At 41.4% G+C, this 23915-nt stretch overlaps 1 protein-coding gene across 3 annotated transcripts; it reads right to left on the bottom strand.

Moving 5' to 3' along the window:
• Positions 1-802: 802 nt before the first annotated feature.
• On the bottom strand, positions 803-19098 carry pitpnc1b (phosphatidylinositol transfer protein cytoplasmic 1b). 3 transcript variants are annotated; one of them, XM_085365547.1, is made up of 10 exons: positions 19051-19098; positions 13807-13955; positions 10423-10511; positions 10179-10186; positions 9958-10029; positions 6421-6513; positions 4184-4339; positions 2564-2627; positions 2268-2381; positions 803-948 (listed from the first exon to the last, which is right to left on the bottom strand). In XM_085365547.1, exons 1-10 carry the CDS (start codon positions 19096-19098, stop codon positions 803-805), a joined length of 939 nt encoding a protein of 312 aa, XP_085221673.1. The 3 variants fall into 3 exon arrangements, with proteins under 3 accessions (XP_085221673.1, XP_085221674.1, XP_085221675.1); XM_085365548.1 differs by having other exon boundaries at positions 803-954; positions 2295-2381; XM_085365549.1 differs by having other exon boundaries at positions 2295-2381.
• Between the last annotated feature and the right edge of the window lie 4817 nt (positions 19099-23915).

Raw genomic sequence — 23915 nt, 5'->3', positions numbered from 1 at the left:
CTCATTAGATCCACTCTATTAAACTCCTTATGCATCTGTCTGTACGCTCCTGGTTGGGGGCTCGGAAACAATCGGAGAGCCCTGCTGGGGGTCCTGCACTCCACTCTAACCGAGGAACTGAGAGAAAGTGCTGAAATGCACCGTGTTTACAATCTGTCGAGGACACTTGAAGGTTATTTGTGGAAAATGTCTGAGTAGACACAAGGCGCTTGTGTGTTCTTGTGCATCTGAGCGGCATTCTGTAACATACTTCATATCAACAAAGTAAAAAGTAATGAATAATTCTTAGGTGGTGCTGGAGGATTAGTTTAGTATTTTGGGAACTGCTCTGTGCTCCTTTTTGGCAGAGAGTTAGATGAAGAGATCGATACTAGAAACTGTAGCCAGCAGCCAGTTAGTTTAGCTTAACACAAAGACAGAAAACAGAAAGAACATCAAGCTCGGCTCTCTCCAAAAGTAACAAAATCTCCCTACCAACATTTCTACAGCTCACAATTTTTTTTCTTAAAGTCATACAAAAACAACAGTGAAGTACTTTTTCCCTGAGCTAGAACCGGTAACTTAAGGCAAAAAAGAAGAAGAAGGTATTGATATCATACTCTGCTCCAGAAAGCAACAAAGCATTTTCCCAAAAAACGGTGTCTGTTGGATCATGTTGCTGTTTGCATATGGGTGTGTTCATATTTGAGAGATGACATCACATGACTCTGGTGAATGTTGACACTGTATTTGAGTTGTGTTTGCACTGTGCAAGGTGTGTGTGTGTGTGTGTGAGAGCGAGAGAGAGAAAGAGAGAGAGGCGTCATTCGGGGGTTGAGTTCAGGCGAATGGGACTGTGTGTCACGTGGGAGGGGTCAGGTACGGCTGCAGTGGTCACTCCCATCTTCTTAAGGCTGCGCTCATCTGTCACAGAGATGGAGCGAGAAAACGCAGGACGAGGGACGAGCCCTGAATCTGAGACACACAGATACATCCACTTTTACATGTGGCAAGAAAGAAGTTAAAGAGAGGAAAAAAATCAGAAGGAAAAAGGGAAAACTGTGAGCGTATTTAGGATCTTAAATTTCTGCTACTTGATTCTCCCCTGCTGTCATTCAGCTCACAGACTTGCCTTTTCATTCAATTGACTTGAGTAAATGACATCAGTTTACTTTTATTACACCAGATGAATGAAATGAAAACAATTCCTCAGTCTGTGCAGATCTGCATGCAGTGGCAGCTTTCAGCCTGTAGGGGGGCCACGGCAGTGGAGCAGGCTGCAGCAGGTTGAGCAATGACTGCAGATTTGTTGCAGCTTGATGTGTCTCATCATAACGCACAGAGGGAGAGAAGGAGAGAGAGCGCAGGCAGCAAGATGCTACAGGCCATATTGGGAATTTTACCTTTGATATCTCCCACAGCCAACCGAGGTTCACCAGACTAACCAGCAGGTGGCAGGTTGACACCCCCCCCCCCCCCCCCCCCCACACACACACATACACAATACCCACACATTCGCGCGCACACACACGTACCCACACCATATGCCCAGGCACATACCCCCACCAGGTCTGACATTTGCAGCTAAGTGCTGCAATGGTCGGTTATTTATGTTGAGAGGGCTCGTGATGGTGAGAGTTCAGCAGGTGGCTGCATTATACTGTTTATCAGACAGACGCAGTGGCATTATCACTTCATGAGCCTTCTTACCCAACCCCCCCCCGCCCCGAACCTCGCACACACACACACACACACACACACACACACACACACACACACACACACACACACACACACACACACACAGGCACGCACTACATCTGTCTTTCTGTCGTCCTTTTCTGGGCATACACCCTCTGTCTCTCCCTCCTCACTGCTCCTTGTGTTGTGAAATGCCTCCTGACTGCTCTTCCTTTCCCATTTTTCTCCCACAGATGTACTCCAGCCATCTGGGTACTTGTAGGGCACAGCGAAGGCACTAGTGGTGCAACCAATATCTGTTCAAGCATGCCAGTATTACATGGTTATTTATTCATAGTGTTTGCAGTTTGTTGACAGCATCTAATACCATACCAGGCTAAAAAAAAATACCTGAAAACAGCCAATGTACATCTCTTGCCTATTACGGTGTGAAATTAATAATTGTAGAGCACAAATATACATTTCAAACTTCCTGTTCCCTTTTTTTTCACTTACATCTATTCCTCCATCTCCACTCCTCTCATATCTACCTCTATTATCCCCCCCCTCCGCCTTCTCGTCTCTCCTCCTCTGTGGTATTTCAGTACAGTGCAGGTCAGATGCTGAGAACTCACCTGTGCTATTCTGGCTGCATTTGACTTTGCTGTTGGTCTTCTCTTGCATCGTCCGCTCGTACTCTCTCACCTCCTCCAAACAGAGCCCTGTGGGGAAAACAGTGCATAAACACAGGCGTGCATTGAGTGGAAGATACATATTTAATTTAACAGGCTGTAGATCGAGGGTAAAACAACAGCAAAGTACAAGTACAAGTGCGCTGCTCAGAATAGATTATCTCGTATCTGTAAAATATAAAATTTAGCAGTTTACTGTAATTTTGACCCACCGTGCCATTCGTCTATCCATGCCACTGCCTGCCGGTGGCCAACCAGGAGAATGTCTCGTATGTTCTGCAATTACACAGAAAACAAAAACCTGTTATGGGAAGGAAATGTAATTAAAAAGCTACAGCTGTTGTGTGTAGTCGTGTGTGAAATGCTGCTTTTAGAATGATTTTACAGCAGATCAGTGTCAAAATCACGACAGTGCCTTTGTGTAATTAATTCAAACATATGAGATTACGGCTGAGATAGATGAGGATTTATTTAATAAGGAGGCTGGGGCGGGTGGATTTGGCTCTGGTTGTAGAGGTTGTTGCTCAATCGTGGTTGGTGGCTCAGTCGCTGGACCTTTTATGTGCCAAAGTGTCCTTGGGCACGACACTGAACCTTAAGTTGCTTCCAGTGGCTGGCCATCTTCCACAGCAGATCCCGTGGCATTGTTGTGTGTGAATAAAAGTGGTCCATCATGCCTAGCTAAGGACTCATTTAAATATTAGTTGCTCATTGATTGTATTGAATTTATTTGCATTCATCAACAGTTTGCAAGTAGTTGCAGCGACCAACTTCTGCAACCTTTGGGTGACCAAATGCTAGAAGTAGCTGCTTGCAACCACTTTTAGTCACTCAGGTGATTGCTCAGGATCTTGTTTCCAAACAATCGCAGTCCGAATCAGAGCAACTGCAACCTCTCTAATCGTGAAGGTTTGCAAAGGAATGAACACAGATGGATTGCCAACCTCGTTGCAATCAACCTAACTTAGTCCTCTGCAATAAGTGCACCTAGTTTGTGATGCATTTCTTTGCGCCAGGGGACTCAGTTCTGGTTACATTGCTACATAAAAGCGAGGTTTCAGAGCACCTATGTCATTTTGATCTTAAATCACTGTCATCGCAGCAAGTATGCGACCGTTTTTGGAGGAGTTTTTTGCTTTTTCTGTCCCTAAATCTATGAGGCTTTTGCTCTTGATGTAAGTAGTTAATGTTAATGTATGTTATTGGGAATTTCTGTGTATGTAGACAATTAATTTTTGTTTGGTAATGCTGTTCTGCATAGTGTGACTGTAGCATAAGGTTAAAAGACTATGAGTGCAGCGCATTTACTATTAGTTTGATCTGTTTTGCTCGGCTTTGTAAAAAAAATAGAGCCACAATCCAAACACTCTTGCTCCTCACTGACAGCGTTGGGGTGGGTTAAAAGGCATTATTGCTAGTTTAGCTGCTGGTGCTTCTGCTTTCTTTTCACGCTTCATTGCTTTGCCTCATTGCAGAGGATAAATGTTGTGAAAGTGTTTTTTTTTTCTTCCCACCAGCTGTACAACTTCTTCCCCTAACTTGCAACTATGCTTTGTTAAAAGTGGAAAAACAGATGTTTTCTTACCGTTTTGTATAATATAATACAGATCAGAGGTCATTTGACGCCAGCAGCCTTCTTGCCGTTAATGCTGGTAATTATGCTAATGTCTTAAAATGAATGTGGTAGTGATTTATTTGTGTCACAATGCAACACATGGCACATTCATATAATAAATGACCGAATGGCATTGAAGAAGATTGTGATGTCTCCTTGACGCAGTCACGTTACAATAGCAATGGAATGAACATAAAGGGAAAGAGTTCGATCTTACTCGATGTATGAACTCCTCCGTCCTGGTCTGGAAGCCGTAGACCTCAAAGCTGCACTCCACCCTCTTATAGGAGCACATGACAGGTTTGTGGCTGTCCCTCCAGCCCTTCTCCAGAGGTCCTCGGCCAGTTTTACTTGACTGCCACAGACTCAGGTCCTTTACAGAGTAAACAGTGTGTTATAAAAGCTGTGTCTGCAGAAACTGTGACAATATCTGTGTGTGGAGGAGCCAGCAGCATGTTGCACAACACATTGCACAAGAGGAGTGTGATAACACACATTATGAATCTGATGAAAGTATGATGGGCAAGTGTTTGTGTTTGTGATCTTTTATTTCACCTTGTCACTTAATATAATTGATTGGTGTGCTTGTGTAACATGCACATGTAAAGATGTGTTAAACCTTGGAGGAGAGACAATGAAAATAAGCAGTGATGCAGAGGTGTTTGTGTGGGGTGTGTGTAACTGATTTATTTAGAAGCAGAAACAAAAGGCAGTAAAGTAAAAAAAAAAAATAGGTATGTGTTTTTGTCTTAGTGGATCATTGTTTGTATATTAAGCACTATGCATTATGAGCCATTATCACTTAAAAGACAATATTTTGAGTTGGATGTGACTTAAATGTCTGTTTGAGTAGTCTTAGCTTAATATAAAGTCAGGAAGTGGGAAAATCAGCACAGGAAAAACAAAACAACAACAAAGCCCCACTAGTTTAAGTAATCAACAATCTGATCAATGCAAAATGCAGATAATAAAATGACACATCAAGTTAGAGAAAATTTTAGACTGTTCCACAGCAGGAAACAAGCATATAGATCATTTGCATGAGCTGTTGTTCTGACCTATAGCTGTGGGTTTAAGTGGATCTAGCGGTCATATGAAGAAATGCATGCAGAATGCATTTTTTAGATATGGCATGTCTTGGCACATAGAAACAAAGTTTCATATCACCTCTTTAGTGCTGCTTCAAAGGATTTATCTTTTCCATCACTGTTATCAAGTTTCTTTGTTGCAACATGTGAAAAATTCTCCCCGCCTGAGACTCAAACTTCAGTCACTAAAGTGTTTTATTTGCCTTTTTGCGTAAAGTTTCTTGGCTTTGAGAGTAGAAATGCCCATATATGTTGATTCCCCCAGACAAACTAATATGATTTTTGGGTGGAGTTTTTCAGTTGGTTGCATGCTTGCCATTAATTAAAAATGATGTAATTCATATTTATTGAAAAGGGCATACATAAATGGAAATACAGGATCGACCTGCTTCTTGTTCTGTTTTCTTCAGTAATGTTGAGGTCCGGGCAGGAGGCCAATCGATGAACACTAGTGTTTAATTGTTGTTTTTAATTCAGGTAAGCTTCAACTGCATTGGAGCATGTGTGTTTGAGTTCACTGAAGCTGTTGCCAGTCAGACACATTATGGATGGTACTACACAGTGGATTAAGATCTGATAGGACTTATCATCGTTCACAGTTCCATCAGTTTTGATAAGATGCCCAACACCACTGACTGAAATGCAGCCTAAACCATGACAGCGCCTTCACCGTGTTTTACAGATGGCTGACACCAACCTCTCTCCTAATCTGCTTCATACATATCAACGACAGCTTCATCCAAATTTGGATTCATCACTCCACCAGACCTGTTGCCACTGATTTTGGAATACCTCAGCCTTTTCTCTCTGTTTTCACTTCACGCAAAATATTATTTCATGCCTTTCAAACTGTGATGTCTTTGGTATTTTTCATGGATTCAACTAAAGAAATGTGACCAAATTGACAGACTGCTAGTAACAAAGTGCCTAAAGATGCAATTTAAAACCGGTTCTTTGCTAAATTGTCTATTATGTGTAGACACAACACTGATTCATTCCTCGAGGTTGGTGCCTTTTTATGCTTGAATGATTCATAGTTCAGTGTTAAATGGTTGAAGAGAAAAAAAAATACCTCTGAAAATGGTCCTGTGCAAGGACTGGACTGAGAATTAGTGAAAAAGCAAAGTTAGTGGGTATATGTTTGAATTAAGTAAGCTTACAGTTTTGGCTACTTGTCATTAAACCAAGTCTCCTATTTATTTTTTCACTAAATGCTGAACTATTCTTGGAAAGCAATCACATAGTTTTCCATTTGGAAGAGAAAGAAAATCAGAAAAAACAACTTTTTTTTGTTCACAGTCATTTGTTTGCACCTCTGTGAAGCATATGTCCATGTTTGTGGGTTTTTTGCCAGTGCAGTGAGTACCTCTGATTCTTTGTAGTGCTTTTCAGGGATGGGGTCACTCAGGATATCCAGGAAACACACATTCTCTGCTGGGGTTGGCTTGTCCCCAAACACCTACATCCAAACAGATGGGGGAGGTCACACAGTTAAATGACAGCAGACGCACATACACCCACCCGTAGTGTCACACACGTACAGTCACTCACTCGGCATAGAGCGGGACTAAGAGAAGATGAGTAACAGTGTAGAAAACGGAGGTCACACACCATAACACCCCTCACTATATCCCACCCGGAGGCCCTTGGAGCAAATCACACTGGTGCAAACAGAGGAGCGAACAGATAGAGAGCAGAGGCGGGGGATGAGGGGAAAAAAACAAGGACATATGAGGGGTATTAAAAGAGAGGGGGGGAAAAAGTTATGAGAGCCACGTACACTTTTCCTTGAGAGAATGGAAGAAACCTGGAGAGAGAGGGAGAAAGAGACGAGACTGCACTTTTATCTGACCTTGTTTAAAATTTGCTCTAATGCCGCACTGGAGTTGTTCATTTCACAGCTGAAAACTAACAAATAAGAAAAACCTGGGGTAAAATAATAGCCTGCTACGCTCCTGCGGTGTTGTTGTTAGTCTGTGTCTTCACAAGGTCTTGCTCCCTTTTATGGAATGTGTTGTGTTAGCTGCGTGTTTGTGTTGCCTTCTACAAGTTGCTTGGGGTTTTCTCACGGTGTCGTAACGATTGTCAATTGAATTGTATAAACACCATAACTGTTATAAGGACATGCAAGAAAAAATCTATTCGTATATATGAGGCCCTGAAAGCTTAAAATTTGGGGGATTTTTTTAAAAAAAGAGGGGAAAAAAAAAATAAGTGTTCAGCATTGATAGTTCAGAGCAAAAAGGTTCTTGCTCCAAAACTCCTGATTGGAGGTCCTTCTGTGTACTACTTGTGCCTCTGTGTATTTTCTTTAGGTGGTCTTTAGGTGGCATGTTAGGCTAAATCAGGTGTGGCTGTTAGCCAAGGTGTTGTCTCCTTTCCTTGTGATTGAGCCTGTCCAGGGTGGACCCCGCCTCTTGCTCACTGTCATCTGGAATAGGCTCCAAACTCCAGAAAATGAGCGGATGCGGTCCAAATTGGTATTTTGTTAGCTCAAATTGTATGCACTGCTTTGTAGAAGGATCGTATTTTATAATCTCTCCGCATGCTTTGTATGTAAAGCCTGATTTGTAAAGCATACACTTAGGTGGGTGAATAAGTGCAGCTGAGTAAAAAGTATGATATTTCCCTTGGAAATGTGGAAGTACACTAACAGCAGGGGTTAAAGTGAGCGGGAACGATCTGGAGTAAATAAGTAAATAAGTCTGATTGGCAGTTTCATACATAATAAAGTCCAGCAAGCTCATTTTCCGGGTGCTGCAGCCTGGCGTTCCTTCCAGCTGCGGCCATGGAGCTACTCAGTCAAGAAATAAGAAAGTAATGTCACCCCACGATCCCGCCTCCTCACTCAGCATCCTTTCTTTCCATTCTCATTCCTGCCCTCCCTGCATGCGTGCACATGTTGATAGTGTTAGGTTCACTTAAATCTAAGTGTCTTCAACACCTTGGTAACGCTAGACAAGTGTAGCGTTACCAAGCTAGACAAGTGTAGCAGGCGTAAAAGGAGTTGCTTTTTCCCCCCAAAGCAGCAGATCATTTCAAATGCAGCCTTTCAAATGGGGCTCAACAAATATGACCAAACACACAAGCTGTTTTCAATATGCAGCCTGGCCATCTGTCTTACTCGCTACTGGGAGAGTATCTGTACTTTGCAGTTAGAAAGAGTGGCAGAAAGAGAAAGTGTCAAATTATTTCTAGGATAAAATCTGCTCAGTAAATGAATTTGAACTGGAATAAATTTAATGCTCGCATAAATAGTTCCTTTCATTCAGTTCTTTTAATCAGGCTGTGGGTATTTAGACTACGTGATGTGTAGTTAAAGTTATCTGACTAATGATATTTAGAAATGATACTAAATGAAATGGTAATTGTTTTTGTGTTATTCAGAGGCTGTGTGAGAATACAAACGAGTTCAAGCTCGTGCACTGAGAGCTGTACTGAGTTGGTATGTTTACTGTTACAACAGTTAGGTCAGGTCAGTAGTTCTCAAACTCGAGTTTGCAATAGTGGCGTAGAGGACGAGGAAAAATATGGAGAGAAGCTGACTTAAATAAATAAAATTTAAAATAAATAAACATATTTTTGTTTCTGAAGCTGGGCATGCTAGACAAACTTTCAGAATCAGTGGTTTACGGTGGCATTCGTCTGTTCACATTTCCTTCTAGACAACATATCTAAGAGTTGCTCCACATGTAATGGATTAATCCCAGAGTAACTAGATGAAGCACTATGAAAGGAAGATGCTAAAGTAATGTAAATACTTAAACTTATACTACCATAAACAGCATAAAACGTGGACGTAGCTTCAAGGTCGGAAAAATTAAGCCAACACTTTAAGTGCCTCAACCGTGCGTCCTATCTGAAGGCCACTAGATGATGATAGCTGTGGTTTTAAAAGAGGACTTCCAGTCCTTTTAGAAGTCAATACAAAGACAGCTTCTCTAAACACTTTTCTGCTGAATTCAAGGGTTCGGCCTCTCATTCTGGGTCATATTATATTAAAAAAAGGATCAGGTGGTTTAACAGGCAGACCCCGCCCCTCCACGTCACATCTGTCTGTTGCAAGATGGCAACAGTGGAAACGCTCATGTTGAGGCTTCAAAGCGAGACACCAGAAAACGGTGGGTGATGTCAGGGTAGCTACATCCGTCTCTTATGCTGTCTGTAGTGGTTTATAAAGGGGAAATATTTCAGTGAGAAGGTGGTAGAGACCAAAAACTGAGCAAAACTGAGTGATTAATTGATCACATACACCAGTTAGCCATGCAGCGACACGACTAATTGGCTGATAGCGTTGCTCTGTAATCTTTGATGTGTAAATAAACAGCTGTTTGCTAACAAATTACCAACTTAAAAGATTAAGGCATCTCAATTTGTTCCCCCTAGTGTATAAAACACATGTCAGTGTGCATGTATGTGGTTGCCACTCAAACAGCAATGGGACTGTTTGGAGTAAACTCGTGTAACCTGAAACTACATGACATAAAACTAGATTCACTGGATGCACAGCCCAAGAAACAACTCTTGGATCTATGCATTTTTTGTTTTGTTTTTTTTGGTTCTCCTGTCTTGACTTTTCTCAATTACACCAGGCAAACACAAGTGCCAGACAGAGCTGCAATTGCTGGTGACTTTCTGTCTGTGTGTGTCTTTGCGTGCCTTGGACAAAATGCATCGTGGCAGCCATGATCAGCACACTGCATGTCTGGTTAATAGATCTGCCAATACTGCATTTCGTGGCTTGCTTGTTTTCCTTGTAATGGGCGCATCAATTTGATGAACATTTTTGTAGTGCTGCAGAGAAAATTGCAATTTCTCTCCAGACCCTTGTCGTTCTCCTCCCCCTCGTCTCTAATCACTCTATTTTTCTCACCTCTCACAACCCCCCTCTTACAATACTCACGTTATCGTTATCACCATTGTTGTTCTCGAATCTTGTCTCAATACGGATGCTGAACTTGGGGAGGAATGATACCTACAGGGTGACAAAGAGGAAAAATGGGGGGTGGAGGGTTGAGGGGCAGAGATAGTGTGAAAGCAGGCTGCAGATTAGATCCTCTGATACTGGAAAGAGATGAGCTCTGTTGCATTCATGTACAGTAAATGATGTGTGAGAATACTTACTGAGTACTCTGCAGCACCGGGGACATTCAATATAGATGGGAAGAAAACAGCATAAGTAACTCGTATGCTTGAACATGAAATTGCGCCCACACACATGCAATTTACCACAAGGGAATACATGCATACATAGTTATGAACATTTGATGTCACTTGAAAAAGCATCTGTTTTCAGTAAACAAGCTTTGTATAATGTATTGAGGTTAAAATAACTCTGTGTTTAACACAAAGAAAGGCAAACACGCACCTGTGATGGTGTATGGGTAGAAGTTCCAGGCCTTCTCCGTAATGTAGAAAAATCGAGGGACAAATGCTTTTACCCAAGATGGCAGTTTACTGAAAGCAAAGAAAGAAGGATCACCGTTGCAGAGTGTAAGAGCAGGAGAGATTATGAAGGGAGAGACGGAGAGATCCTGAGTGGGTCTTGTGCCGTTTATAGCCAGATTACCTGTAGGCTACTCTCACCACAGCATTCATTTGTATGACTCATTCTCAATTACACCTGTGGTGATGAACTGTTACTGTAGCTCCTAGGTCCCATGTCAGAACATGATTGAAGTAGAATACAGTGTGTGCGTGTGTGTGTGTGTGTGTGTGTGTGTGTGTGCGTGTGTGTGTGTGTGTGTGTGTGTGTGCGTGTGTGTGTGTGTGTGTGAAGAGAGAAAGAGCATGCGTGTGTTCTTACATATCTTTACTAATGAAGACCAAATGTCCCACAAGCACATAAAGATTAGAAAAATCCTCCACAGTGTGAACACGTCTTTACTTCTTTGAGAGTTTATTTTAGGATTAGGCCTTGGGTTTGTAGTGGTGATTGGAATAAGAGCTGAGGTTACATGAGGGTAATGAGTGAGGCTATTTCAGGGTTAGGAAGTGAATTTAGAGTTAGGAGATTTATGTTATATTTGAGACTGGGCTTTCATTATGAGCACAATTAACTGATGGGCTGTCAGCCTGAGCACAGAGAAAAGTACATGGACACAATACTCTCTCGCAGAGCAGCATTATTAAACCTTTTTACTTGTAGCAGTGCAAACACACTTAATCATGTAGGAAAAATCAACTCCTATTTAAGGTTTATAATCAGTGTGCAGCCTGTGGCTGGTTTATAACTCTTATCACTCACAGGGTGTGAAATACTCCGTTTTGTAAACAGAGCAACAATTTCACCTCTGACTCATCATTTATGGGACCGCTTGGTTTCACAATGAAGCACACTGATTAACTGTATTTTCAGAATATAGTGTTAATATTAATGTGCTATTATACTGGGTATATTGCAACTGAAATTGCAGTCTCATGGCTCAGACACTCCAAGAGTAAAAGGACAAAACCTCAGTGTGACTAGAAACAAATCGGTTGCCCTTTGATTTGGTGACCAATTGCAAATAGCTGCAGTGAACACTTTGATTGGAGGCAGCTTGTCTCCAACCAACTGCAGTCCAACTCAGATTGCCTGCAGTCTTAGACAAATTGGATTAAGTTTGCAAATAGTTGGAGTTGAGTTTATAGTTGAGCTCTAAATGCAGACATGTTACCGACATGTAGCAATCAGTTTGAGTAAGTCTGCGCTGATGAGTGATCTGTGACAAATTTAGTTGCCGTAAGGGACTTGACTCAAGTGACTGCCGACTGAATGTCCTGCAGCAACGTCACTTTTAGGGAGGAATTTCTGAATCTCTGTTTCACATCCCCAGAGTTGTGCAATATTAAGTACTTAGATGAACTATTTAATCTTAGATGAACTATTTAATCTACGTACTTAATATTAGTTTCTGTTCGACTGGATTTTCTGCGTATGTAGATAGCAGCAGATGCCAACAACTTTGTTTTTTTGGTAATTTATTAGTTATTTGCCGTATTGTAATGAGCAGATTCATTAAAATTAAAATTAATCTAAAATTAAAATGCCAAATAAAATGAGCAGATTCTCTTGGCTGATAAACTTACTAACCGACCTTCTTATTTTTCAAACATGACCATGAATTACATCCCAGTACTTGAAAGCACCGATGCCAGTGGGCACTGCAATGCCAGTAGCTTTGGATAAAATGGCAGCATGTGACACCCTGGGATGTCTGTATAGTTTTAAGTGGAGGAAAAAAACAGGGCAATACCATGCTAATAAATTATGGTATGAAAGTTGTCACAAATACATTGTAGCACTAGCTTGACATTTTGGGAAATGTCAGTTCTGCTTACCAAAAATGGGATGCTGGCAGCGTACATGCCCAGATCCAAGCCAATAGGCCGGGCATTTTACCCATTTAAAGTTTGAGAATATGTTTATATAATTTAACGACCCCTTATCATTCGCTTTACCAGATAAAAATGCAAAGCTTGAATGCCAACTATTCTGGGGGAATCATCATTGGGAGCCAAGTACTTGGTGGTTCAATTAGTTTTTTCCCCATATATCCTGTTAGATGACAGATTTGCATGTGAAGACCACTGCAGGCCTCCGGTGGAGTTTCCTCTGGCTTTAGCCTGACCAATCATCAGTTCTTTTGTGGTGAAGAGTTGTATGATAAGAAAAACACTCTCAGTATGTGTATAAAACATGAAGTGACACCCACCTAAAAAGATCAGAGAGGAATAAAAGACTGGATATGGTGGAAACAGTAAGTCTCATTCCATCCACAGGCAATAAATTTCACCTACCAGCACTAATTAACTCACTGTCTGGCTTGCTGAATCAACACTGTTGTATAAAAACAGTAGATTTAGTTTTTATTGGAGGTTTTGCAGTCCAAAGTTTAAAAAAAAACAAAGAACTTGCATAACAGTCAACTGACGTGACTTTATGTTTGAGCTAAACACTGTATCATATAATAATTAAGAGTTTATTTCCCAAAATGTTACATAAATACTTCAAAAAAAAGGTTTACAATGTTCTGTTATGTACTCAAGACTACACTCTATAAACATTCACATCTATGTCCTGTAAAAATATGCATATAGACAAGTTACATATTAACACCTGCAGTCACAATAGCTATCGATGGCTTTCGCTTTATTCTGTAATTTTCTTTCCTGTTTTTGTCTTTTTTCCCCTACGTGTAAATAATATTTGTCTTATGTAAATATTGTCACTTCTTTCTTACAATAACAGAGTTCTGATAGACCACTTAGAAAAGCTTACCAGGGGTTAAACACATCCATTATTTGAGTGTAAGAACTTGGAGGTAATTATCTGTAGTTTTTCTATGTGTGGTTATACTGTGACTAGACTCTGACTGCCAACAAACTTTGTCAACTCTACAAAGAAAATTTAATGAGAGGCTAAATCTTCCCACATACCCTGCAATTACCAGCACCGGGATGATGTGCACGAGTTATGCCCAGCTAGAGAACTTTACTTACGTAATCCAGTGTTTACTGACCTCACGGTACAGTAATATTTCCACTTATACCTCAGCATGTCTAGACAAAGGGTGTTTGGACTTTGTAAACAGGCAGGTCGCAATGCACGCTGGGTGTTACTGTGTGTTACTGTGTGTTTCGTGTAACTTGGATTGCTGAGATGTGAAGCTTTGCAGCGCAGCGATCAGAACACGGCAATCAGTTATTCTAATGGCCTGTCATGTGTACATCATTAGTGCAACAACACAATCAAAGAGTTTAATTGTACCTGCTGAGGTAGATTCGTTTCTCGGTCAGCTGCCCCGCTCCGTACTTGGGGTGATTATCTGGCTCATTCCTCACCACCTCCACCCCCTCTCCCCCACCACTCTGCTCACAGCTGTGCTTACTGATCATGTACAACTGCCCAATCCTGTACTGGAGCCCGAGGAGAGGTTTAGGATGAGGTTTATGGCGGAGAGGACGGGGATGGCGTGAAGAGAAAAGAGAGAGAGAAAGAGAAATGTGGTGAGAAAATGGTAAGCACAAAGCAAAAATCTCCCTCGTCGTCCTCCTGCTAATCCTCAAGATGCCATCCAAAGGGACACATTTAGAGTGCGGCCTTAGTTGAATTAACCAAGTGTTTGTTGACTGTGGTCATCCTTCGTTTAAACACACAGGTCCTCACGTTCATCTACCATAAACATGTAGCCTTTGAAATAACTCACACATTTATGCTTCATTTTTTTGCAAACAAACAAAATAAATATGAATTTGCCGTGAACTCAAAGCCATATCCAAATAACAGGCACTGCTGCTTGAGTCAGTTCTCAGAGGTTTTGCAGCTGTAGCCTCTCTCGTCTCTCGGTCTGGTACTGGAGTAAATTTTAATCCCATTTTTAGTCGCTTTTTTACATTTAAATTACTTCAACATTTATTCTACACATACATTTGAACCATAATAAGGAACTGCATCTTTACTGCTGCATTTAACTAAATCGCAAAGTGCACATTCGATTTTACTCTTCACTCCTCTCTGTGTATCATTATCCAACTGTTGCTCGAGCAGCTGTAGTTGCTCTTCAGAAAAGTTGTATTCTTAATCTGAACTTTTTGGGAATATTTTAAAGACTGGAATTGGCATTTAAGCTGAAGGAGGGCAGACCAAATTTCTCATGGAGCATAATAATGGATATGAGGACTTAAATAAGAAAAAAATTCATCCATAACAAATCAATACAATGCAGGTCCCATTGAAGAAAATGTAATACCCATCTGCCACTAAGAGGAAGTAATGAGAATGATGGCAGAAAATCCTCCTGGCAGCAGGTTCACCCTGGTTGCTGAGTCCGGTTTTGTCTCGACAGGCACTTACTCAGGGCTGCTTAGGCACAGGCTTTGTATTTGCTCTTCATTTTTCAAATCTTAGCCACTTGCTGTGTATAAAGATTTCCCTAAAGTTCCATTTCAGATATCAAAAAATTAATTTGGCTAGTGAGAGTGATTGCCTAGTGTCTAAATTAGGGGAAGGGACTTTGTTCTCTGCTGCAGCCCCAGTTTGTGCATGCTGATGAGGGAGTATTTTGTGTTAGTTAGTCTAAAGAGGACAAGGGCTTTGGGCATCTGGAGTATCTCCTCGTTTAGCTAAGCCTGATACAATCAGTGTATTTAAAAAAAATCTCTCACAATAATTCTTTTCATTTCTTGCAGTGCTGCTGCTGCTGCTGTTGGTCGTTCTCATCTTCTCTCCCTAATCTTGTTTCTATTTGCATTTTTCTGTTTGCTGCAGTTGTAAATCACTTGGTAAACTTTTGTTTATAAAGTTATGAAAAAGCTGAGAAATTGTGCCATAAAGCGCTTCGCTGTTCTGCTGTGACCACCATAATGCAATTCATTTTGTTGCCCTATATTGCTGTGGCACTAAAGCATTATTCTAATTAAAAGCAGAAACAGAAAGATTGGGAGGAAGAGAGAAAGAGGACGGCAGACATCAGATTGCCATCCTTCACTGTGCTTTGCTGACATCATGTGACACTCCTCCTTCTTGTTCCAATTACTGTGGAACGTCAACATTCAATATTTACTTCTTGGATATTCATGGGACTTAATTAATCATAGTGATGGGTGCTTTAACACCATCTTAAAGCCAGCAGACCGCAGGACAGAGAGCTCCTCCCACACAAGTTATGAATCTTTTCCCCCCGTTTTAGGAAAAACAAGGAAGTGGAAAGTATCTTTCTTTCCTTAAATCACTACATACAGGTCAGGAGGGATCGTTATCAGCTCTGGGAATGTGTTTCCTCTTACTGTTTCGTTTTTACAGCCCAGGATTTGCTTTACAAGAAATGTCGTCAGACTACAAATACAACGCATTATCAGGACAATGCCATGATTCATGATTAAAATATTTACCAGCTTTTGTCTTTGATCGTCAACTAGCAAAACACAACGACAACAATGACAATTAAGGGTGGAAAATTTGTGTTCAACGTTTCCCAGTGGCGATTTACACTTTATGCACTTTATTAGATACACCTGTTTAACTGGTCCTTAAAACAAATATTGAATCAGCCAATCACATAAGAGCAACTCAGTGCATTTAGAAATGTAGAAATTGTCAAGACGAACATCAGAATGAGGAAAATAGTTGAAGCAAGTGACTTTGAATCTTGCACGGTTGTTGGTGCCAGTTTTTCCTGAACTGATGATCTACTGGGACTTTCCCCCATAGTGATCTGTAGGGTTTACAAGAAATGGCCCAGTGAAGAGCATCTCTCCTGCATATGAACGCACAACATGAACCCTCAAGCTGACGGCCTAGTTTCAGAATACCACTATATTGGCATACTATAGGCCCCTTTGTACCAACTGAGCATTGTTTTAATGTGGCAGCATGCCCGACCTTGCTGATCCCTTTATGAGCACAGTTTATCTATCTTCTAATGCCTGCTTTCAGCAGGACAATGCACTATATTATTGTATTAGCCCTTTATTTATCCAGGTAAAAATCTCATTGAGATTAAAAATCTCATTTCCAAGAGAGACCTGGCACCACGGCAGCAAAAATCCAAAACACATGCGGCACATAATAACATAACAACATATCACAGAACTGAGATCATCTCTCAGTGGTTTCTTGAACATGACACTCTACACAAATGACCTTCACAGTCATTGTCATGTGTTGGATGGGGAGATTCTCATCATGAACGTGAGCCGACAAATCTGCAGGAACTGTGTGACGCTGTCATGTCGATATGGACCCAAATCTGTTTTTCTGAGGCTTTTCTGAATCTACGCTATGAAGAATTAAGGTCATAATTCTTGGAGTTAAGGCAAAAATTACCTGAGAAACATCTTGACATATTTTTTTTTTCTTAAAAAAAACCCCAAACATATTACCTCAACATGCACTTTGGTTTATACTGCATATGTGTCTGTATTTATTTGACCCTGACTCTCAGCTCTGCACACAATTTGCTATGTACCCAGACCCAGTGTATGTGTACAAATGTCACATAAAAGATTTTTATCTTATCTTTATCTTTATCTTCAAAGTTAAAAATGTCACATTGATTCATTGCTGTAAAGCAATAAACATACAATCTTCTGAGAAGTCTGAATATTTTTTATGGGGCGCTGCATGTTCCTGTGACACTGCCTTTTTCATACACACCTCTGTGAGAGGTGTCTCTCAAATAAGGATACTATTTGTATTATAAGTGCATTAATACCGTACTTCAGTGGAGTATTTGAGTAAACGTGCAAAAAAAGTTACTTTCCACCATGAAGCCTTATTTAGTCTGCACTCTCATACAGTGGTGCTAGGCAGCATAAGATTAACAGTACCCTAGTGTAAGGGCTTTGGTGAGGGAGAGCCAGTGGGGGGGGGGGGCAATCAGTTTTCATACACCCCTAAATGGTTGTAAAACCTCACAGACCCAAATAGCAACAAACAAAATTATGATCGCTGTGAGCGTGAATCCTGTTTCCAACATTTCATGAAACAAGATTTGTGGTTGAAAGCAGCAATGCTGAAAACACAGACAAAGGGCACGCTTGAGTGAGGCCTTCTTTTCTGTAGCGACTGAGAGTCGTTAACAAGTTTGAACACTGCAGTTTCCTCCCTGCCAAGAGAATAACCAAGACCACAGAGACACAAAAGCCCGTGTTCCTCACTTTCAGATGAAGTTTTTTTTTCAGATACAAGTTTGTAATTTATTTAACCACAAACGTGAGTGACAGTTTGCACACTGCAGAACTCCAATTTTCTTATTCATTACATCTCGTAGCGTGTGACGTTTCGTGAACCATCTGCTTTTCATCAGACAGTAGAAACACAGGTCAGCAGGCAGTAATGTAATAATCAGACAGTGTCTTACATAGGACAAGCCTTCATACGTATCGCTTTGGCGTGAATCAGAAAAAAATTGGAAACAATCCCAGCAACAAATAGAAGAAAAAGATATACATCGTGTCTCAAGCAATATCTAACAATAAAATGACTGAAACAAATGGTTAGATTACAATTTGATTTCTTTAATTAACTAAATATAGATGGTGCAGTGCTCTGTGTATCCCTTCTGTTCTACAGCAAGTGTCTGGGTTAATTTGGCTGAATACTTTAATGGGGACATATAATTAAGAAGAGTTTGAGAACCATTGCTCCAAGTTATTTTTAGCATGTGCCTGTGGAAGAAATAGAAAGTGAATCAACAACAGAACCGACACACCTACCTACCACCTGAGCCACTATCACCTGCCGCCTGTTTCTTTTCTTTGACAAAAGCAACACGGAACATTCTTCGCCACGGTGCGGGTGTGCTGTGCATGTCACACTTGAAAATCTGCTCACTTTAATAGTGGAGCAAAGGTTGCGGTCTGTTGCGTGGTTCCTATTATGATTTGATACCTCCTCAAATAAACTGCAGTTAAACTCACATTACACTTAAGCGAAAGAGGATTTGCTGCAAGCTCGAGTTCTGTGTGCCCTGTCCTGATACTGTAAATCCTATTTTGGACTGCTATTTGTCACTGTCATTGTTGTGGTAACAGGTAGAAGTAAGCCGGTTGGGGGTAGTGGAGACGACAAGGACATTTCTTTTTGAAGAGCACTTTAGCGCATAACAACCTCGTCCGCTCACCTTTTCCCTCTCCAGCAGGATCTCTTTGTTTTTCCACCCGCAGGCCAAATGCCTTTAAGTTGGGATCTTAACCAGTCTGACTAGTTTGAGCTTGGAGCGCTCAAGCAAATGTAGAACGTGTAGTGCTGTCCAGGTGTTGTACGCTTGACTCATCGCTCTATCCCAATGTGGAAAAAGCTCCCACAGGGCAGCTGCGGGGGGGTCTCAGTGCTGTGTTGGCATTTTGTCTTATCAGTACGTTCACACCTTCACGATTACAAGTAAACAATAAGAAAAAAAAGACCAAACAAAACATTGCCGCAGTTAAAATAACCCCCAAATTTTTGCTTTTCACTTTTAAGTGGTGGGAATTGTGTGTGTAAAAGCGTGGGAAAGACAAACACACTTACCTCATCCACGGTCAGTGGCATGCATATGCGGTACTCTTTCATCAACATGGTGCTGATACCGGGAGAAGTTTTTTTGGGGGGAAGTAAACAGTGGGATCGTGCTTGAGTTTGTCTATCTCAGCTGACTCGGTTGCATAGTAGACAAACTCAGGCAGGCAACACACCACCACAGTGACCTCTTTTTTTTTTTTTTTTTTTGGTGACGCTCTTCTTCTTTTGTTTTTGCTGATGTCAGTAAACCGTGGAGTTAAGTCCAGTGTTCTCTGTCAATGAGTGTCTGCAGTTTTCTTACTTTCCCTCCCTCGCTCACTCCTCAGAGCCTCGTCTCTCCCTTCTTGTTTCGCTTCCTCAGTTTAATCTCCTGGACTTTTTTTTTTTAAACTGCTGTCTCTCACTTTTTTCTCGCTACTCCCTCCTTTTCTTCCTCTTCTCGGCTGCACCTTCGCTTTGCTGTTTCTCTCTCGCTCTCTCTTTCTTAATTTCTGTTTCTTTTCTTTCTGCTGCAGTGAAAAAGTAGTAATTAGTGCTGAGGTAAGATGTAAACCTACTATCAACAGCTCTGCCTGTCCTTTCCCCTCCGTCCCTGTCTGTGCTTTGTTTAATTCCTCCTCGTGTGTAACCTTGCTGTCTGCTCGGTGCTCCTCCCTTTCCACTCAGCCACACTCCGCTGCTTTCAGTTTCTCACAAATTCCTTTGCGGCTCCCCTCCTTATCTTTTCTTTTTCCCTCTCCCTCCCCCTTCTCTCCCTCTCCCATAGTATCCACTCCCCGCCCACTATACTTTACCACCTCTTCACCTGCATCACCCCCATCCTCCCCTCCCTGCCTCAGATCCTTATCTGTTCTTTCTTCTCTGTGGCCAAAACTGCTGTAAGCAATAACACTCGCATCTTTCCATATCTGGCACCTGTGCTAGTCCAAATTTGAAGCACATTTCTTAAACTCTTACCCCCAGCTTCCTCCACTCAGGTTATGACAGCACTCAGGTTATATGAATGGCCGACACTGAGGGGTAGCTAGACAGGGCCATTGGTTTAAGTATTCCCAAAGCCATGAGAGCTTCCATTAAGCTCAGTGGCAGACCCGCTTACATTGTATTACCTCATGACCTTCAGCTGGGTTTAATTGAATCCGTGTTTGGTCACTGAATAGTGAAATCGAAGCAGTCATAATTTTTCGTCCGTGCCCATCCGTGACCCACAGCCTGCTCTCTTTTTAAATGAGCGAGAACTGACGGTGGTTGCCAAGTCCAACCCCAAAAAGAAATAAGAAAAGCAGGTGTTTTGTTTCTCGGGGTCAATCTGACAGGGGGCAAAACCAATAACCGGCTTCTAGATTCCTCCTCTCAGGTGGAATTCGCCTGCTTTTCTTAGTGTGCCCCGAGACAGGGCCGGAGTGGCTCTGTTCTCCACATGTCTTCGCTATCATCCGCTTTGCGGTGAAAGAGCAGTGAAAACAAATTCCTAGTGGGGTTCACTCCTATCTTATCAGATCAGTGTTTAGAGAAGGGAAGCCACTTCAGAGAGCTAAGGTGTGCTTTGCTCATCTCTGCCTTGATTTTTTTTATTTTTTTCCCCCCACATTCCACACAGAGCTCTGACAGCACATGCGTTGCTACAGTTTAAAAGGATGATCGCTGGTGACAGATGTGTGCATTCAGCAGTTGATCCAGTTACTTTACTTTGATTATTTAACCGTTGTTTGGGGGTTGTTGGGGAACTGTGGTGAAGAATGGCGGCGCTTTGAGACGATGGATGACACATGTGTTTACTGTAGTCTAGGCTTCTTTGAAAAATTTGAATCAGAGTTGGATGTGTTTACTGCACAGTTCAGTAAACATCATTTCCTGCCATCTCTCTTAAGAGAGACGACAGGAAATGATGGAAAGACATGCAAAAAAATGCCCAATTTAGACTGTATAAATGATAGATATCGCTCCTGGAGTCTGAAAAGTGAAGCCAGCATGAGTGTTTTAAAACATGTCTTCTTGGCAATGGCCAGCAGGGGGCGACTCCTTTTGTTGCAAAAAGACCTCTCATTTGAAAGAGGTCGACTTTTACAGGCTTAATCAATAGCTTCAGGCTATGGTAAATGCATTTTAAGTTCTTCTTGTTAAAGTTGGAAAGGGAGGCAAATTTATTGGCAAAGGACTTCAACCACAAGCCAACGAGTATCCGATTTAATGACAGGACTTATTTAGAGGAGACAGCGTGGTTCTGTGGTGGTCCTATTCAGAGCGTAGCTGTTTACTGTCACCAGGGGTGGAGTGGCAGAAACAAGCAGTCTGTGGGCTCCTCTTGCTTGTGCTTTTGTTGGTTAGGCAACACACAGTCCCATGAAAAAGTTGTATTCCCTTCTTTATTTTTTTTGCATGTGTGTCACACAAAGCTATCTAAACCTACCTGGCCCTCTGTGAAAAGTAACTGCCCTCCTCACCCCCAATTGCACCCACCTCTGAATGGCCAAGAGAAAATATAATGAAGGCTTTGGAGTGGCCAAGGCAAAGTCCAGACTTAACTCAGATTGAGATGCTTTGGCGTGACCTTAAACAGGCTGTTCATGCTGGAAAACCCCCCAATGTGGCCGAATTAAAACAATTCTGCAAAGAAGAGTGGGCCAACATTTCCCCACAGTGATGCAAAAGACTCATTGTCAGTTAGGCTTGATTGCAGTTCTTGTTGTCAAGGGTGGCACAACCAGTTATTACTTTTCACGTACAGCCAGGCTGGTTTGGACAGCTTTTCCCTTTAACAAATTAAATCATCATTTAAAAACTTTATTTTTTACTCAGGTTATCTTTGTCTAATATTAAAGTTTGTTTGATATGAAACGTGAAAATGTGGCAAATATATTTTAAAAAATCAATTCAGGGCAAATATTTTTCTTGTACTGCACTGTTCACTGGAGCTGACATCTGTGCTTCTCATACTGTATTTTCAAAGTTTTACACACTTTTAACATTCATGGTTTCCAACCAATCGCCATTGTTATCCACATCAAGCTTTGCGCTAGTGGTTTCCACTAGCATGTCCATGTAAGGTTGCATGTGTATGCTTTATGTAGGTAAATACCCAGGCACAGGCACAACTGCGAAACCATAAATTCACCATAATCAGTGGTTTGCTAGTCTTTATTTTATCTCATGTGTGATCATGAAGGATACTTTGACCAGAGAAAACCATCTAATCCATAACAATGTGCATTTATACTTGATATTAATAAACCTGGAATCTGCTTCAACTGTGATAACATCTCTATAAGCAAATTATTTGGACAAGGCTGGTGGAGTCAAAACACAGTAGCTGCTGCCTGAAGTACGATTCATAGTACTGCATTTTTGGCCATTTGCGTAGGTATTTGTCTATGCAGAGTTAAGGATGCAACCTACACAGACTTGCTTTTATACTTTCCTCCCTCCAAAAAACCAAATGTGTTAGCTAGCAGTGATGGTCAAATGATGATTATTTAAAATGTTGGCTGGAACAGGAAGTGAGTAACTACACTTCACTATGAAAAGCACTACGAGAAGTGTAACCAGTCACCTCATTTGACACTTTTTAAAACTCTGCTTCACTGCACTACAAAAAGGTTTCTTGTCTTTTATGACCCTCTGTGTGTTTTTGTTGAAAGCGACCAACAACAGCACAAATATGAACAAGAATAACCCACAGACCAGTATTTTCTGACCTTGCCCCCTTGTGATGGTAAACAACATATAAATGATGTTCTGCAAAGAAGTGTGTAGGACCAGTGCACGAGTGTGCCCCTTGAGTGCATGCAAGAAGCAGCAAATTCAAGAACTGTTGCCACTCATGTAAAAAAAAAAAAAAATCACGGCGGTTTACTTACTCCTGGAAACGTTTACTGGAAATCTTAAGCAAACAGGGAGGGGTGAAAGTTAAATAACAGCTCAACCTGGGAGCATGTGGTCCCAGTTTATTACAATCACACCAGATTACAATTTAATTCATTCAACCTCCACCTCTGTGGTTTGACTGAGTCAGTACTGGTTAAATCACAGTGCACTGTGTGTGGATTTATAACTGTTTAAAAGGTTGTTTTTGTGCGAGGTCCATTAAATAAGATGCTTCCAACCCCAAGATAACCTTTATCTAATGTATAACCCTTGAATGTGTTCAGAGAAATTTCCCTACACACTTCCAGCTCCCCTGAGCACATTCACATATTTTTACTTGTTTCCATTTTCACTGCCAGTAGCAATGCTAATGTGACATAACAGTAACTGACAGTTGATATAACAACAAGTGGAAACGTAGGATTTAGGATCTTGTGGTCAGACCTGTGTGTTTGCATGTCTCATGGGTTTCATGATGACTGTGGTATTGGAAAAGCAGAGTTTCCACCAGGAAAGTTGAATATTAAATGTGTATACCATTACACTAATATTTAATAGCAGAGCTGTGTTGGTGCACTTCTCCAATTGTGGTCTTCATTGTTTGCCATTCTGTTTCTTCATTTTCTCTCTGTGATGCTTGACTGTGTGTGGATGCTCAGGGATGCAAGTAGAGAGGAAATGTCAGCGAAAATATCACTTCGATGGGTGACCATCTCGCTATATTTCCCCTCATTGCATATGTGCTGAACACAGGCCAAGCGACCCCTGACAACCTTGGTTGCTAGGGGGAAATAAGTAAAATCCCCAATCGGCTAGTCTGTGAAATCAATTGCTAAAGCCCCAGTCACGCCGGTCAGTGACTCTCTGGCAACCTCTGGTTGCTAGGGAAAAATTTGTACACCCCAACTGGTTGGCGAGTGATTGCTGTTTGCTGGCAGTGAAATTGTTCCAAAGAGGAAGACGGTGCTGCTCCAACATTCTCCGCTCATTTGCCATGGTCGCCACTAGTT

This window comes from Diplotaxodon limnothrissa, linkage group LG11 (assembly GCF_057381915.1).
Source record: "Diplotaxodon limnothrissa isolate DT_005_m linkage group LG11, D_limnothrissa_male_GT1.1, whole genome shotgun sequence".
In the NCBI taxonomy this organism is placed as follows: domain Eukaryota; kingdom Metazoa; phylum Chordata; class Actinopteri; order Cichliformes; family Cichlidae; genus Diplotaxodon; species Diplotaxodon limnothrissa.
The sequence above is the reverse complement of the archived record's forward strand: the minus strand, read 5'-3'. Positions and strand labels throughout refer to the sequence as shown.